Here is a 15,606-nt window from a genome sequence, read left to right on the forward strand (position 1 = left end):
AATTAATTGACAAGTATATAATGGTATACAACAGCATGATGAACCTGAGAGCTGTACTGGATAGGTACAACCCCACCAGACTGGTCAAGATGGAGGGACTTAAGACGATGACCAGGGAATTAATTGACAAGTATATAATGGTATACAACAGCATGATGAACCTGAGAGCTGTACTGGATAGGTACAACCCCACCAGACTGGTCAAAATGGAGGGACTTAAGACGATGACCAGGAAATTAATTGACAAGTATATAATAGTATACAACAGCATGATGAACCTGAGAGCTGTACTGGATAGGTACACCCCCCCCAGACAGTCTGGTCAAGATGGAGGGACACAACCCACCAGTCTGGTCAAGATGGAGGGACTTAAGACGATGACTAGGTTATTAATTGACAAGTATATAATAGTATACAACAGCATGATGAACCTGAGAGCTCTACTGGATAGGTACAACCCCACCAGACAGTCTGGTCAAGATGGAGGGACACAACCCACCAGTCTGGTCAAGATGGAGGGACTTAAGACGATGACTAGGGAATTAATTGACAAGTATATAATAGTATACAAAAGCATGATGAACCTGAGAGCTGTACTGGATAGGTACAACCCCACCAGACAGTCTGGTCAAGATGGAGGGACATAACCCACCAGTCTGGTCAAGATGGAGGGACTTAAGACGATGACCAGGAAATTAATTGACAAGTATATAATGGTATACAAAAGTATGATGTATAACCTCACACCAATTGGGATCTTACCTTCCCTATCCTATCTAATAACCTCACACTAATTGGGATCTTACCTTCCCTATCCTATCGGTATGTTTATAACCTCAAAACAATTGGGATCTTACATTCCCTATCCTATCTGTATATTTATAACCTCACATCAATTGGGATCTTACCTTCCCTATCCTATCGGTATGTTTATAACCTCAAAACAATTGGGATCTTACGTTCCCTATCCTATCTGTACGTGTATAACATCACAACAATTGGGATCTACCTTCCCTATCCTATCTAATAACCTCACACTAATTGGGATCTTCCCTTCCCTATCCTATCTAATAACCTCACACTAATTGGGATCTTACCTTCCCTATCTTATCTAATAACCTCACACTAATTGGGATCTTCCCTTCCCTATCCTATCTGGATGTTTATAACCTCACAACAATTGGGATCTTACCTTCCCTATCCTATCTGTATGTGTATAACCTCACAACAATTGGAATCTTACCTTCCCTATCCTATCTGTATGTGTATAACATCACAACAATTGGAATCTTACCTTCCCTATCCTATCTGTATGTGTATAACATCACAACAATTGGAATCTTACCTTCCCTATCCTATCTAATAACCTCACACTAATTGGGATCTTACCTTCCCTATCCTATCTGTATGTGTATAACCTCACAACAGTTGGGATCTTACCTTCCCTATCCTATCTGTATTTGTATTTCTATTCCTGATCTTTCTACTTTGTAACGTTTCCCTTGTTACCACTTTAAAAATATTAAAAAAAACATTCCCCTTTTTGAGGACGGGTCCTTAGCTGGGACATACCAGTGTCCTTTAAAGTGGTAGTTATTATTCCCTGCTAAACATACAGCATTTAGAGAAAGAGAACAATTGAATCAACTGGCTTTTCAATGTCAGTACAATGTGACCAGGTGCAACACAGAGCTGGGTGCCTTCAGCATGGTATTTCAGTAAGGTAAACACTTAAGTCAATGGCATCAACACTACAGCAAAGAGGCAAATACACCAACACACCATCTCAAGGACTCACACATGTATTACAGTCACGGACTCACACATGTATTACAGTCACGGACTCACATATGTATTACAGTCACGGACTCACACCCTCAAACCACCTGAGTATTTCTTTAAGGACACGTAACCCAATAAACCAAACCAAGGTTTTAAGCAGGCACTGATGATGGGTTTAACGAGAGTAACCAATCAGCTTAAAATATACGCTTTAGAATCTTAAAGTAGAATACTGGTAGTGTAACTGGGGAATAACTAAGTAACACAACATGCTGGCAGAGTCACTTCAGAGAGGCAACACTTTTTTCTTTCACAATCATTTACGACGGCGATGTAAAGACTAGTTTAGCCAGTAAAATCAGCTGATGCGGCAGACTGCCTTAAGTGTAGGGTGACTTTAAAAAACAGGATGTATAACTTGGTCTTTGTGCCTATAAATACAAACCAGACAGCAAAGCGAATCACTACCTCGTTCTAGCAAAAAGTGACCTAATGAACATAGCCATGTTGCAATTTAAATTTAGAGGCCAATTTCAAAAAGTATGGTTACACCATGAATTAAATTACTAATATATTATATATTGTACCTTCACTATAAAAAGGAATCTGTTTGAGATATCATCCAATAAGACCACCCCTCACTTAAGAGACCACAATTTGTACATCCCCACAAAGCATTTTACTGACTTTGTTACTTTTTACAAGTAAGATATTAAACTCTCGCCTTGATAAAACTGAAACCTTTTACAATGGGACAGATATTAACATCTTTCATAGTGTGAAGATATTCGTTTTACTATTGACCAATCAGAATGGTACTTCCTATTAACTGCATTCAAACCAGCAGTTATTCTGTTCAGGTGTAGATAAAGTGCCGACAGAATAAACTGTTGTTTGTGAACGTTTTTGGTAAACAATTAAGGTATTCATTAAACTACAAAATCATTGTTATCTTACCAGATAATTAGGCAGAAAATGGCGTAATTGCGCTCAAAATAGCATGTAACCTTGTTGTCATGGTGATGCCATTAGAAAATGACGTGAAATATTATGCTGTAAATTCCCCCGCTTATCTGATGAAGTAATATTTCAGTCATTGTATGTACTGTAAAAATATAACAAACAGAATATTTAATGGTTTCCCGTTGAATTCTAAATATATATTCAACGATTAAAGCACTGGAAAAACCAATATATTTTTCATAAGTACAAAGCACAATTCTGCCTCTACATAATAATACTCCAAGAGACCATTTGTGTTAAGAGACCACTGTTTTCTAGTCGCCACAATACTGTTTGCTATATATTAATACTCTATCAAAAGACCATATCTGTACGTAACAAGTTTTGAGAGTCTTTCTAAAGGTTATCTTGGTAAAGAACATCTGATAAAGTTACACTGCTCTGGATCTTAGCAGCACATTCCCTTATATAATGTCTACCTAGATCTACAAATTACTAATTCATTAAACATAATGATTTTCCTGCCTCACTGCAAGATCATGAAATATTAAATGAAACATACTTATTCAATATGACAACCTGTTCTTTAAATCTGATGCAAACTTTTCATATTTTCTATCATTTATAAGATGAACCTTAACAATAATTCAAGATCACATTATAGAAATTTTAGTGAAAATGTGTTGTTTTCACATTTAGTTTTATGAGAGAAATGTTGTCATAGTACCATGAATGAAAATGTTTCACAAATCTGCTAGATGGCAACTTGCCCGATTTCTACACAACCATTATAAGTTTGTAGCATTTTAGTCCCATCCCATTATCACAGACTAGTAGATCATTTGGAGTTAACAATACAGAAATTAAGCCTATGGTTATAGGTCTGTCATAAACTTACCGTATACCCTTGTGGCCGTCGCCCAATCATGCATGATAGTGTCTATCAGGACTACGACTACGTTTTTGGGTGTTTTTTTGCATCAAATATATATATGGTGCAATCATCGCCCTGTTTATGATGGTGACAGGACCCCATTTTTCACACAGAATAATGCTTTATGGATGTCACCTTCTATACAATGGGGGCCGACAAAAGGATATGCAACACAATGAATATTCCTATCAAACCAAACGTTCTATCAAAATTACATGTTCTACGATACACACCAAAAACTTGACATAACATTTCAAATAACAATTAAATTGTTACATACAGTAATCTTATAAATGATTAACAATTAAAGCAAACTGTTTACCGGCTGTGCTTGTGTAATGGGTAAGTGGTGATCCGAGAGCAAGTGCGGCCGTTTAGTGTTGAGGTAACACATGGTGGCTACCAGCGCCCCACAAATCGCGTCCTGGAACGACTGGCCCAGGTGAGCATCCATCTAATACGCCATCACAGGGTCTGACTCCACAGCACCCAGTATAACCACAGTGTTCTTCTCCAACACAGTTCCCAACCACACAAGGAGACAACACGCTACAAAATTTTCCAGGTTTATGTCACCATAGTTCCCCTCACCCATAGCCATTATGAAATTATCGCCACGACAACATAATGTTAATTCTCCTTGCCACCTTACATCCAGTGCCACTTCATCCACTGCTTCTATGCCAGTCGTTTTCTCCACTGGAAGTTTACATAGATTTTCTGTGTTGACGTTGTGCTCTATCATGTCTCCGCCCTTATGCCCGTGTTTTTGATGTAGCAACAGCTATAGACCTTGATCATAACCGACGTGATGCTACCTTTGTTTCAATTGTGACTGACAGAGTTTCATATGATGATAAGTTTAAGAAACATAAAAAGGGCCAATATTAGCAATGGCATGCAAACATCAAACTAGATAATACCACAACAGATTTTTTTGGTTCGTATTCATGACGTAGAATTTTTTAGAAATTACTTTCCAGAGATTTTTTATATCTTTCATTTACGCAATAAAAGCACAATACTAAAAACACATACAGTGTAAAAGTTCACACAAAAACACACCGTTGAGAGAGAAACTGTCTATCGACCAGTAAAAACAGTAAAAATCCAACAACATGTCTTCAATGATTAGAGAAAATCTGAGAACAAACTCCATCAAGTGGAAACCTCCTACATCTATATAGCTTTCCCCAGCAGTGAGCAGCACTCGATACACACAATAAAATATGTTCTCTTATAAAGCTGATGGAAGCATTGATGCTCTGTGCAGACGGCATTTTTTTTTCTCTCCAGAATTTAGCAAAACATGAGAAAAGATTTGGTATACATAATAACAAAGTCTAATATGAAGTATACATTTCCAAAATGTAAACAGCCTTCTAGCTTTACAACATAAATAACACAGCACCAGACCAGGTACCATCAAGTACAGATGTAACACGTGTAAAGTTTCATGATCCACCATTCCGATACCACAGTATGTGCTGAGAGGAGAACTTCATACACATTCATTGTATTGCAACTTATTTACATAATCACACAGATTGTATCTTGTAACTCTTCTTTTACGATCCCAAACAACGCAAAGAATATTTCAACTGCTGTAGCTTTCAATTCCAAATCCAGAATTAACTTAATTGAAGTAAATTTGAAAGCATGATGTAGGAGGCTAATTGGCATGCGTTTTGTGTACCTGACGAAGCCCTCATTCAGCGGTGAAATGGTACCTCAATAACGGTGGTGTTGTACCTCACCAGTTGTGTATACATAAATTCACTGTTAAATGATTCTGTTGACTCTCTACCAATATAGGGATGGGTAAAATGTACACCAAAGGGCGACCAGAATGTATTGATCACGGATGCTGATTGTGGCTCCGACTTGTATTTGCCTGTGACTAGAACTGGTATCTGACAAACTCATTATGGGTATACTATTACTATCAAACACCCATCATACCACGACCATCCACCTCCTAACCTTACCCCTGGGACCATATCTAGTCTTCGAGGAATCAAAACGGTGCTTAATCCAGTGTTTTAACCTTATAGTCTACATTAAATGGACAACAAACTGGATTTTCAATCTTTCATGTACATGTTTTCAACTGTCCATTTTGTCAACTGTTGCTAGTAAAACTTCTCTCCCATGGCAATAATGAACAGCTTTAAAGCCATAAATTGACCCTTATATAAACTCTGAATGTCCCATCACAAACAAACCATCTAATAACAGCACAGCAATGCTTTCATGAACAGCCTGAATTTTTCACAACCACAATCTGACTGGACATTAACTGCTATCACTCCAGTGACTGGACTGGACCACCTGTATCTATCAAACTCTTGACATTAACATCTTTATCTAGCAAACTCTTGATTGGATCACCTGTATCTAGCAAACTCTTGATTGGATCACCTGTATCTATCAAACTCTTGACATTAACATCTGTATCTAGCAAACTCTTGACTGGATCACCTGTATCTAGCAAACTCTTGACTGGACTTTCCGTTTCCCTCAAATTCCTGACTGGGCCATCTGTTTCTATCAAACTCTAGACAAGATGCCTGTTGATCCATCAAAATTTGGTCAAAGTTTATGATAGTGCTATACAGCCCAATGTATTTGTTTACATCTCAGGACAATGACATTCTTGCATTGACAGAAACCTGGTTAGGTTCAGATATCGATGACCAGGTCCTAGCTGAGCTAATACCAACAGGCTATAAATTCCACCACAATGCTAGACTCAGCAAACATGGTGGTGGGGTGGCTGTTCTGTTTAAAAAAGGCCTAAGTGTGAGACATCTCTCTTCCAGCCATGATGATGTATACACACACTTCGAGCACATGACTTGTTCTGTCATTGCTGGTGATAAACAATTTATATTGTGTATCATTTACAGGCCTCCACCATCTAAACAGAATGCTTTCCGAAATACAGTGTTTTTTGATGAATGGTGTACCTTTTTAGACCACGAAGTTGTTGTACCACAAGAGATTATTATCACGGGTGATCTAAATTTCCACTTAGACAATCCATCTAATGTTGATGCTCGCCAGTTCTCTGGTCTACTAGATTCCAGGGGTCTGATTCAGCATGTGACGGAAGCTACACACACCCATGGCCACACACTGGATGTGGTCATAACGAGGGAAGATAACTCAGTCATTCATGGAGCTATTTCAGTCATTGATCCATGTCGAAGTGATGTAAAGGGGAACCAATTTGGTTATCATCTTGCTGTCCATACAACACTGAATTGTATGTAGTAAGCCAGCTCGTGCAAGAAAAGAAGTGAGCTTCCGGAAATTCCGCGAAATTTCAATACCAGATTTCAACAATGACATTTTGTCTTGTTCCGCCCTTCAATCTACTGAAAGCAAGGTTGATGATCTTGTTGAAGCATACACATTTGGTATAGAAGCCCTTATAGAGAAACACGCACCTCTGCAAACTAAGGTGATAACTGTGAGACCAAACGCCCCGTGGTATAATGAAAATCTCCGCGTGGAAAAACAGAAACGTAGACAAGCAGAGAGACAGTGCATGGTGATGGACCAAATTAACCGTTCACCAACTGATTTATAGAGAGCAATGTCGGCTAGTTGGTTCACTGCTCTTTCAGTCAAAGAAGGCTTATTATTCGGAAAAAAATGAAGAATGTGGCAAGGATAAAAGACAACTTTTTAGACTCACCAAAAACCTAATGGGACAGAAAGGTGAAATTATCCTACCAAGCTGTAATTCTGAAAAAGACTTAGCAAGCAAGTTCAGTGATTACTTTCTGAATAAAATCAGCTCAATCAGGAAAAATATTACGGAAGTGAACACCTCTGCTGACATTGACATCTCTGTCATGACTGCTGACATTGCATTTGATGGGGAACCATTTACAAAGCTCTCACCAACAACCCAAGACGAGTTGCGCAACATTATCATGACCTCGCAATCGAAGTCCTGTGAGCTTGATCCACTGCCTACAGACCTATTAAAGCAATGTCTTGAAGCACTGCTTCCTTTGATTACCGCAATCATGAACAAATCATTGGTTGAGTCAAAGGTTCCATTATGTTTCAAGAAGGCACATGTCAGACCATTGTTAAAAAAGCCTGGAATGGACAAGGAGGAGTTGAAAAACTACCGCCCAGTTTCAAATCTGCCTTTTCTGTCTAAGATCTTGGAGAAGGTTGTGTCCCGGCGTTTAGAGGTTCATCTCCATGCGAACAGTCTCCATGACAACATGCAATCGGCCTACTGCATGGGACACTCTACTGAGACGGCCCTCCTACGTGTACATAGTGATATCGCTTCTGCATCGGACAACAAGTGCAGAGCGGTGCTTGTCATGCTGGACTTGTCAGCTGCATTTGACGTCATCGACCATGGCATACTTTATAAACGTCTGGAATACTCTTATGGAGTGACTGATACCGCACTATGCTGGATACAGTCATACCTGAGTGAACGACGACAGTGTGTTGCCATCGGATCTGCCACCTCACATGACAAAGTACTAGATTTCGGGGTTCCTCAAGGGTCGGTGTTAGGACCACGAAAATATTGTATGTACTCCAAACCGATTGGAGAGATTTGTCGTCGCCATAGCCTTCGCTATCATTGCTATGCTGATGACACACAAATTTACATGGTCATAAAACCACAGGACAGTTGGAATACAGTCTCAGAAAGTCTGGAAGCTTGTCTGACAGATATCAGTATCTGGATGAACGCCAACATGCTTAAACTTAATCAGGAAAAGACGGAACTAATCGTCTTTTCCCCAAAGTGTCAGCAAACAATGGCTCTCCAGCTCAAGGTTGGTGCCAGAACTATTGAGACTGTTCCAGCTGTTAAAAACCTAGGGGTATACTTTGACAGTTCTCTGAACATGGAGAAACAAGTGAACGCTATTGCCAAATCCTGTTACTACCAGATCAGGAACATCGGCTGTATTCGGCAGTTTCTAACTGCAGATGCATGCAAGATTTTGGTGCATTCACTTGTTACCTCTCGGTTGGATTATGGTAACGCCCTGCTCTGTGGTATATCTGACAAACTAACTAGTCGTCTGCAGAGGGTTCAGAACACTGCAGCACGGCTAGTTACTCGTACTCGAAAGAGAGAGCACATCACACCTGCGCTTTATTCGTTGCACTGGTTACCTGTACGATACAGGTCGCAGTACAAAATTCTGGTATACACATACAAGGCACTGAATGGAACAGCTCCTCAGTACCTACAGGAACTTGTTACCCTGTATCAGCAGTCAAGATCACTGCGGTCGGAGTCAGAATCTTTGTTGTGTGTCCCAAAATCTCGTACTGTGACCTACGGAAACAGATGCTTTGGGAGGGTTTCGGCTACGTTGTGGAATAGCTTACCATCTGCTATTAGGAAGTCAAATACCCTTGCCAAGTTCAAGAGGGACATAAAAACTCACCTCTTCACGTCTGCATTTTAGAATCTTTGCAAAGACATCATGTAAATACCACCCTTTTATTTGTTCAATTATGTGCACATTGCTTGTTAAATGTATGAAAGTGATTGCAAGCCTTTGTTGTCTGTTTTCACAATTATAACCATTTCTATTATCCATATGTAGTAAAGCGCCTTAGAGTAATTTTACAAGTTATATAGGGCTCTATATAAATGCTGTTTATTATCATTATTATTATTATTAACTAGAATGCTTATTTCTACCCAGGTCCTGAAAACTGCTGATTCCTAGAATTATTCAGCAAAGCAGTTCAAAAACCTCAGAAGGGAAGTCAATATCTCATCCTATAAGAGGCCACTTTTATCAAAACACATTCCTCCAGAATGAATCCTTCAATCTCCGACACAGGACTGTCTTAGCAGCCATTGTGTACTCAATGACATGCTGCCCGCATCTGTTTTCATCATCAAGCCACAATAAATAAATACTTGTGTTACTCACTTTGAACGTATAGACTGAGATGCAGAGTTCAGTTTTAAAGCGGAGATGTTCCATCGATTCCCATTACCTGCTGTAGACCTTGTTATACTGCCACCATTTCTCCATCAAAATTTCAACAGTTTAGGGGTTTGGCAATATAGTAAATGGATATATTAATAGGAGAAGGCTGGTAATATGTTGAGTTCTTCAGTTATCAGTTAAAATATATGGCTCACATTTGTGACATTTCCAAAGGTATACTCCAATCACTTAGCCTTTATCCAAGTATGGGCTCTTGAATCAGCAGCATTGCTTCATACTAGATTTCAAATATCAGCAGCATTGCTTCATAGTAGATTTCAAATATCAGCAGCATTGCTTCACACTAGATTTCAAATATCAGCAGCATTGCTTCATACTAGATTTCAAATATCAACAGCATTGCTTTATACTAGATTTCAAATATCAACAGCATTGCTTCATACTAGATTTCAATTAATCACAGTATTGGTTCAGACTAGATTTCAATTAATAACAGCATTGGTTCAGACTAGATTTCAAATAGCAGCAGCATTGCTTCATACTAGATTTTAATTAATCACAGTATTGGTTCAGACTAGATTTCAATTAATCACAGCATTGGTTCAGACTAGATTTCAATTAATTACAGCATTGGTTCAGACTAGATTTCAATTAATAACAGCAGTGGTTCAGACTAGATTTCAATGATCAGGATTCGGTTGCTTCATACTAGATTTCAATTAATAACAGCAGTGGTTCAGACTAAATTTCAATTAATAACAGCATTGGTTCAGACTAGATTTCAAATATCAGCAGCATTGCTTCATACTAGATTTCGAATATCAACAGCATTGCTTCATACTAGATTTCAAATATCAGCAGCATTGCTTCATACTAGATTTCAAATATCAACAGCATTGCTTCATACTAGATTTCAAATATCAACAGCATTGCTTCATACTAGATTTCAAATATCAACAGCATTGCTTAATTCATATAAGATTTCAAATATCAACAGCATTGCTTCATACTAGATTTCAAATATCAACAGCATTGCTTCAAACTAGATTTCAATTAATAACAGCATTGCTTCATACTAGATTTCAAATATCAGCAGCATTGCTTCCTACTAGATTTAAAATATCAACAGCATTGCTTTTTATTAGATTTCAAATATCAACAGCGTTGCTTCATACTAGATTTCAAATATCAGCAGCACCGCTTCATACTAGATTTCAAATATCAACAGCGTTGCTTCATACTAGATTTCAAATATCAACAGCGTTGCTTCATACTAGATTTCAAATATCAGCCGCATTGCTTCTTACTAGATTTAAAATATCAACAGCATTGCTTTTTATTAGATTTCAAATATCAACAGCATTGCTTCATACTAGATTTAAAATATCAGCAGCATTGCTTCATACTAGATTTCGAATATCAACAGAATTGCTTCATACTAGATTTAAAATATCAGCAGCATTGCTTCATACTAGATTTCAAATATCAGCAGCATTGCTTCTTACTAGATTTAAAATATCAACAGCATTGCTTCTTATTAGATTTCAAATATCAACAGCATTGCTTCATACTAGATTTCAAATATCAGCCGCATTGCTTCTTACTAGATTTAAAATATCAACAGCATTGCTTCTTATTAGATTTCAAATATCAACAGCATTGCTTCATACTAGATTTCAATTAATCACAGCATTGGTTCAGACTAGATTTCAATTAATAACAGCATTGGTTCAGACTAGATTTCAATGATCAGCATTCTGTTGCTTCACACTAGATTTCAATTAATAACAGCAGTGGTTCAGACTAGATTTCAATTAATAACAGCAGTGGTTCTCACTAGATTTCATTAATTACAGCATTGGTTCAGACTAGATTTCAATGATCAGCATTCGGTTGCTTCACACTAGATTTCAATTAATAACAGCAGTGGTTCAGACTAGATTTCAATTAATAACAGCAGTGGTTCAGACTAGATTTCAAATATCAACAGCATTGGTTCATACTAGATTTCAAATATCAACAGCATTGCTTCACACTAGATTTTAAATATCAACAGCATTGCTTCATACTAGATTTCAATTAATCACAGTATTGGTTCAGACTAGATTTCAATTAATCACAGCATTGGTTCTCACTAGATTTCATTAATAACAGCATTGGTTCAGACTAGATTTCAATTAATAACAGCAATGGTTCTCACTAGATTTCATTAATAACAGCATTGGTTCAGACTAGATTTCAATTAATAACAGCAATGGTTCTCACTAGATTTCATTAATAACAGCATTGGTTCAGACTAGATTTCAATTAATAACAGCAATGGTTCTCACTAGATTTCATTAATAACAGCATTGGTTCAGACTAGATTTCAATGATCAGCATTCGGTTGCTTCACACTAGATTTCAATTAATAACAGCAGTGGTTCAGACTAGATTTCAATCAAAACAGCATTGGTTCAGACTAGATTTCAAGTCTAAACAACAGTGATTCAGACTAGATTTCAAATATCAACAGCATTGCTTCACACATTTCATACAAACTCGTTAAGGTCAGTTGTCCTTTCAAGATTCATGCTATTCTGTTTATTGGAACTTCTCCTCACCTTCCAAGTTGACAACAATCTATATTTACTGAACAATGAATTCCCTTCAAGGGAAGCTTTAGATGTAATTAGATCAAAATCACTTTTTATTACTTCTAGAGGTTTTTTTTAAGATTAGCCTCTATTTCCCCTTCTGGACCTTGCAAATTTCTACAGGAAGTGTAGACGGGAGAACATCCAATATTTCTGCAATAATGAATTATTTCGGTTCAGGGAATCGCTACATGCCAAAAATTCTTAGAAGCTCATAAAGACTATAACCCTTTACTTTCCCATATAGACCTAAGGAAGAGCCGCGTACATTACATCAGCTCACTTACCCCTTTGGGCCAACTACCCGAGCTAAAAAGTTGATGATGAGTGCACAACATAAACATATGAACAACATATGGACACAAGACGGACATAATATACTGTACTTACACAAGCAGTAGTCCACCGACACTGTCAGGTAAGTTCATAAAAATCTGACTGGAAGTTTTGAGGAAAAGTTGGAAGTGTTAAAAGTTACCAGCAGGCAGATGATAGACAGACCGACAAGCTAAAGCTGATGGAAAACAAATCGATGCATGATGAATGTGTCATCGTGAGACTTTCGTGAAGTGAGCTAAAAAAGAATTTACAGATATGATGTCTGTCTCCGATCTGAGCTATATGTCTTGCTAATGATTCTACATGCCAAAGCTTGGCTGCATTACCCCATATATTGTTGTTTAGTTAAACTGACAGATGTCAGTTCTCATTGGCTTCCCCCAAAGTACTGTAACATTGGGCCATCAAATTGTCATCTCATAAATAGCAGATGAAAGTCTTATTCCTAGGGAAGTTAGGGGGGAAATCAAGTCTACAGAATTTCCAATTTATTATGGCTCAGTGATTCTGACAGCCGATGTTTTGGACTGTATTCTATTATCTACAGGTGGAAATTCAAATGCCTAAATAAGGGTTTAGCTATAATAGTAAAATGGTTAAAACATCTGTGCAATACTAACCTACTTACTCCCCTTTACTGTGGATATTTTTTCTAGTTAAGCCTTGAATTTCTGATAAGTTCTGCATTTGATGAAATCAAAGTTTCTGAAAATACAGATTTTAAGTATTTGGAGAATTGCCACATTTTATAAACTTAACTGGATGTGCAGTAAATTTTGGTATGAAGTGTGATTGACAGGAATTGGTCTGAGTTATTTCCCCCGTATTTCTAAGTGTTTTATATTCTAATGTAAGACTCAAAGATAAGGTGCAGAAACCTCAGTGAAATCAAGTACAAATTACACATAAAACAAACTCTGTATAGAGTCCTAACAACGTACACCCTAGATTACTAATGTCACCTACAGTATAGACAGCATTTACAATTGTTCACAACCCAAATTTCTATCTTACGATACCAAAAACATGAGGCCCAATGGGCCTGCATCGCTCACCTAGTATTAATTTCACACTTGTAATCTTAAAAGTGGACTAAAATACAGCAACAGGCAGAATATCAGTGTTTGATTCATAAGAACCTATTAAAAGATTTAAACATATGATGCCTGTGACCTTGAATGTCGAACAATGCCATTAGGTTGAAAGTGGGTCAAGAACATTCATTTGAGCAAACTTGGTAGCTCTTCATCCCAGCATGCTACAGGCCCAATTTCAATATCCTCAGCCGTTTGGTTATTGAGAAGAAGTGGTTTGAAGATTTTCCGACATTTGACCCCTGTGACCTTGAAAGTGGGTCAAAGTCATTCATTTGAACAAACTTGGTAGTCCTTCATCCAAGCCTGCTACAGGCCTAATTTCAGTACCCTGGCCTTTTTGGTTATTGAGAAGAAATTGTTTGAAGATTTTCCGACATTTGACCCCTGTGACCTTGAAAGTGGGTCAAGGTCATTCATTTGAACAAATTTGGTAGCAATTCATCCCAGAATGATACAGGCCCAATATCAGTACCCTGGGCCTTTTGGTTATTGAGAAGAAGTTGTTTGAAGATTTTCCGACATTTGACCCCTGTGACCTTGAAAGTGGGTCAAGGTAATTCATTTGAACACACTTGGTAGCCTTTTATCCCAGCATGCTACAGGCCGAATATCATCACCCTAGGCCTTTTGGTTACTGAGAAGAAGTTGTTTAAAGTAAAAAGCTGACGCCGGACGGACGCCGGACGATGGACAGACAGATGCCGGACAGACGCCGGACGGACGCCGGACGCCGCACCATGCCATAAGCTCACTTGGCCCTTTGGGCCAGGTGAGCTAAAAACACTTCTTTTATACATAGTCTGCATTTTTCCTTTTTTTCTTCTTTTATTAAATAACCTGATTTTTAATATCAAACTTTTTTATCATGATTTAAACTATTTTTCTAGGTGAAGAAAACATAATTTTGATATCAGAATGTTAGTTTCTTGATAACAAGTATAATCGGACGTGAAAAGGTTGGGGTCACCTGCCCGACCACGTGGGTTTTCTCTGGGTACTCTGGTTTCCTCCCACGCTAAGACCCCCACATGCTAACATCCGGGCAAACAAGAGTGATTAATATAAGTTGAAATAACTTGTTTCATAACTGTTGTAAAATAAATAAAGTTTATATTTATATAACAAGTATAACAGGTAATATATAGCAAAACACTGTGCATATCACCTTAATGGAAGTTGTATCTTTCAGGTGATAAGGAATTATTATTGTACCTACATAAAAGAGATTTAATTACTAGTGAGAAAGGTATCATTCAATTGTTTTTGTTTGTAAGGTAATTATTCATTTGGTTATTCATTCGTTTACTTATCCAATCTTCCAAATATCAGCTGAACTGTCGAATAGTCTGACAAAAATGGCGGCAGACCAAAGGTGTTCATTACATTGTATCAGTAAGCATGCCCAGTGCCATTTTGTATGTTATTATAGAATCTTTGAACATATAAAACAGCAAGTTTCCAATCAAATGTGTCCAAACTGTCATTTTAAAATTTTTAACTTTGAAACTCGTATCACAAGAAAGCTACAACTATCAGCTAGACCTTGAAGCAAACGAAGAAAATGACTAGAAAATGTCTGTAAGGCATAAATGCCCCCGCTGCCATGTGAAATTAGTTTCAGTGTTCTATGAAAAGTTACAACCACTTTGATCTTGATACCCTGAAACATGCATACACACAAGGTACTTCACTTAAAGTTGATAAGTTGATTATAATATTCATGTTTTTTCTGTATGTTATTATAATTACCATCCTGAAAAACAACGATGTCCGAAGTATACTCTTACTTGACCTTTGAATAAAGTTTGACCAAAAAGTGTTTACATTGAATCAGGACGGGACAGACATGGGCAACACTAGTACTATATCCCCCCCCCCCCCCCCCCCCC

General features: G+C 37.7%; 1 protein-coding gene across 4 annotated transcripts in view; it reads right to left on the bottom strand.

Annotated features, from left to right (window-relative positions):
• LOC110455792 (patj homolog) overlaps window positions 1–4,658 on the bottom strand; it is a 54,959-nt gene extending 50,301 nt beyond the window's left edge. For 3 of the 4 annotated variants that reach the window (XM_021506161.1, XM_021506159.1, XM_021506158.1), the window contains exon 1: window positions 4,002–4,657. In XM_021506161.1, the coding sequence (XP_021361836.1) occupies window positions 4,002–4,133 (132 nt within the window). In that variant the 5' untranslated portion in view covers window positions 4,134–4,657. Of the gene's footprint in view, window positions 1–4,001 lie in introns of all 4 variants that reach the window. The other variant, XM_021506160.1, reaches the window with a different exon arrangement.
• Window positions 4,659–15,606: the final 10,948 nt, after the last annotated feature.

Source organism: Mizuhopecten yessoensis, unplaced genomic scaffold (genome assembly GCF_002113885.1).
Source record: "Mizuhopecten yessoensis strain PY_sf001 unplaced genomic scaffold, ASM211388v2 scaffold8381, whole genome shotgun sequence".
NCBI lineage: Eukaryota > Metazoa > Mollusca > Bivalvia > Pectinida > Pectinidae > Mizuhopecten > Mizuhopecten yessoensis.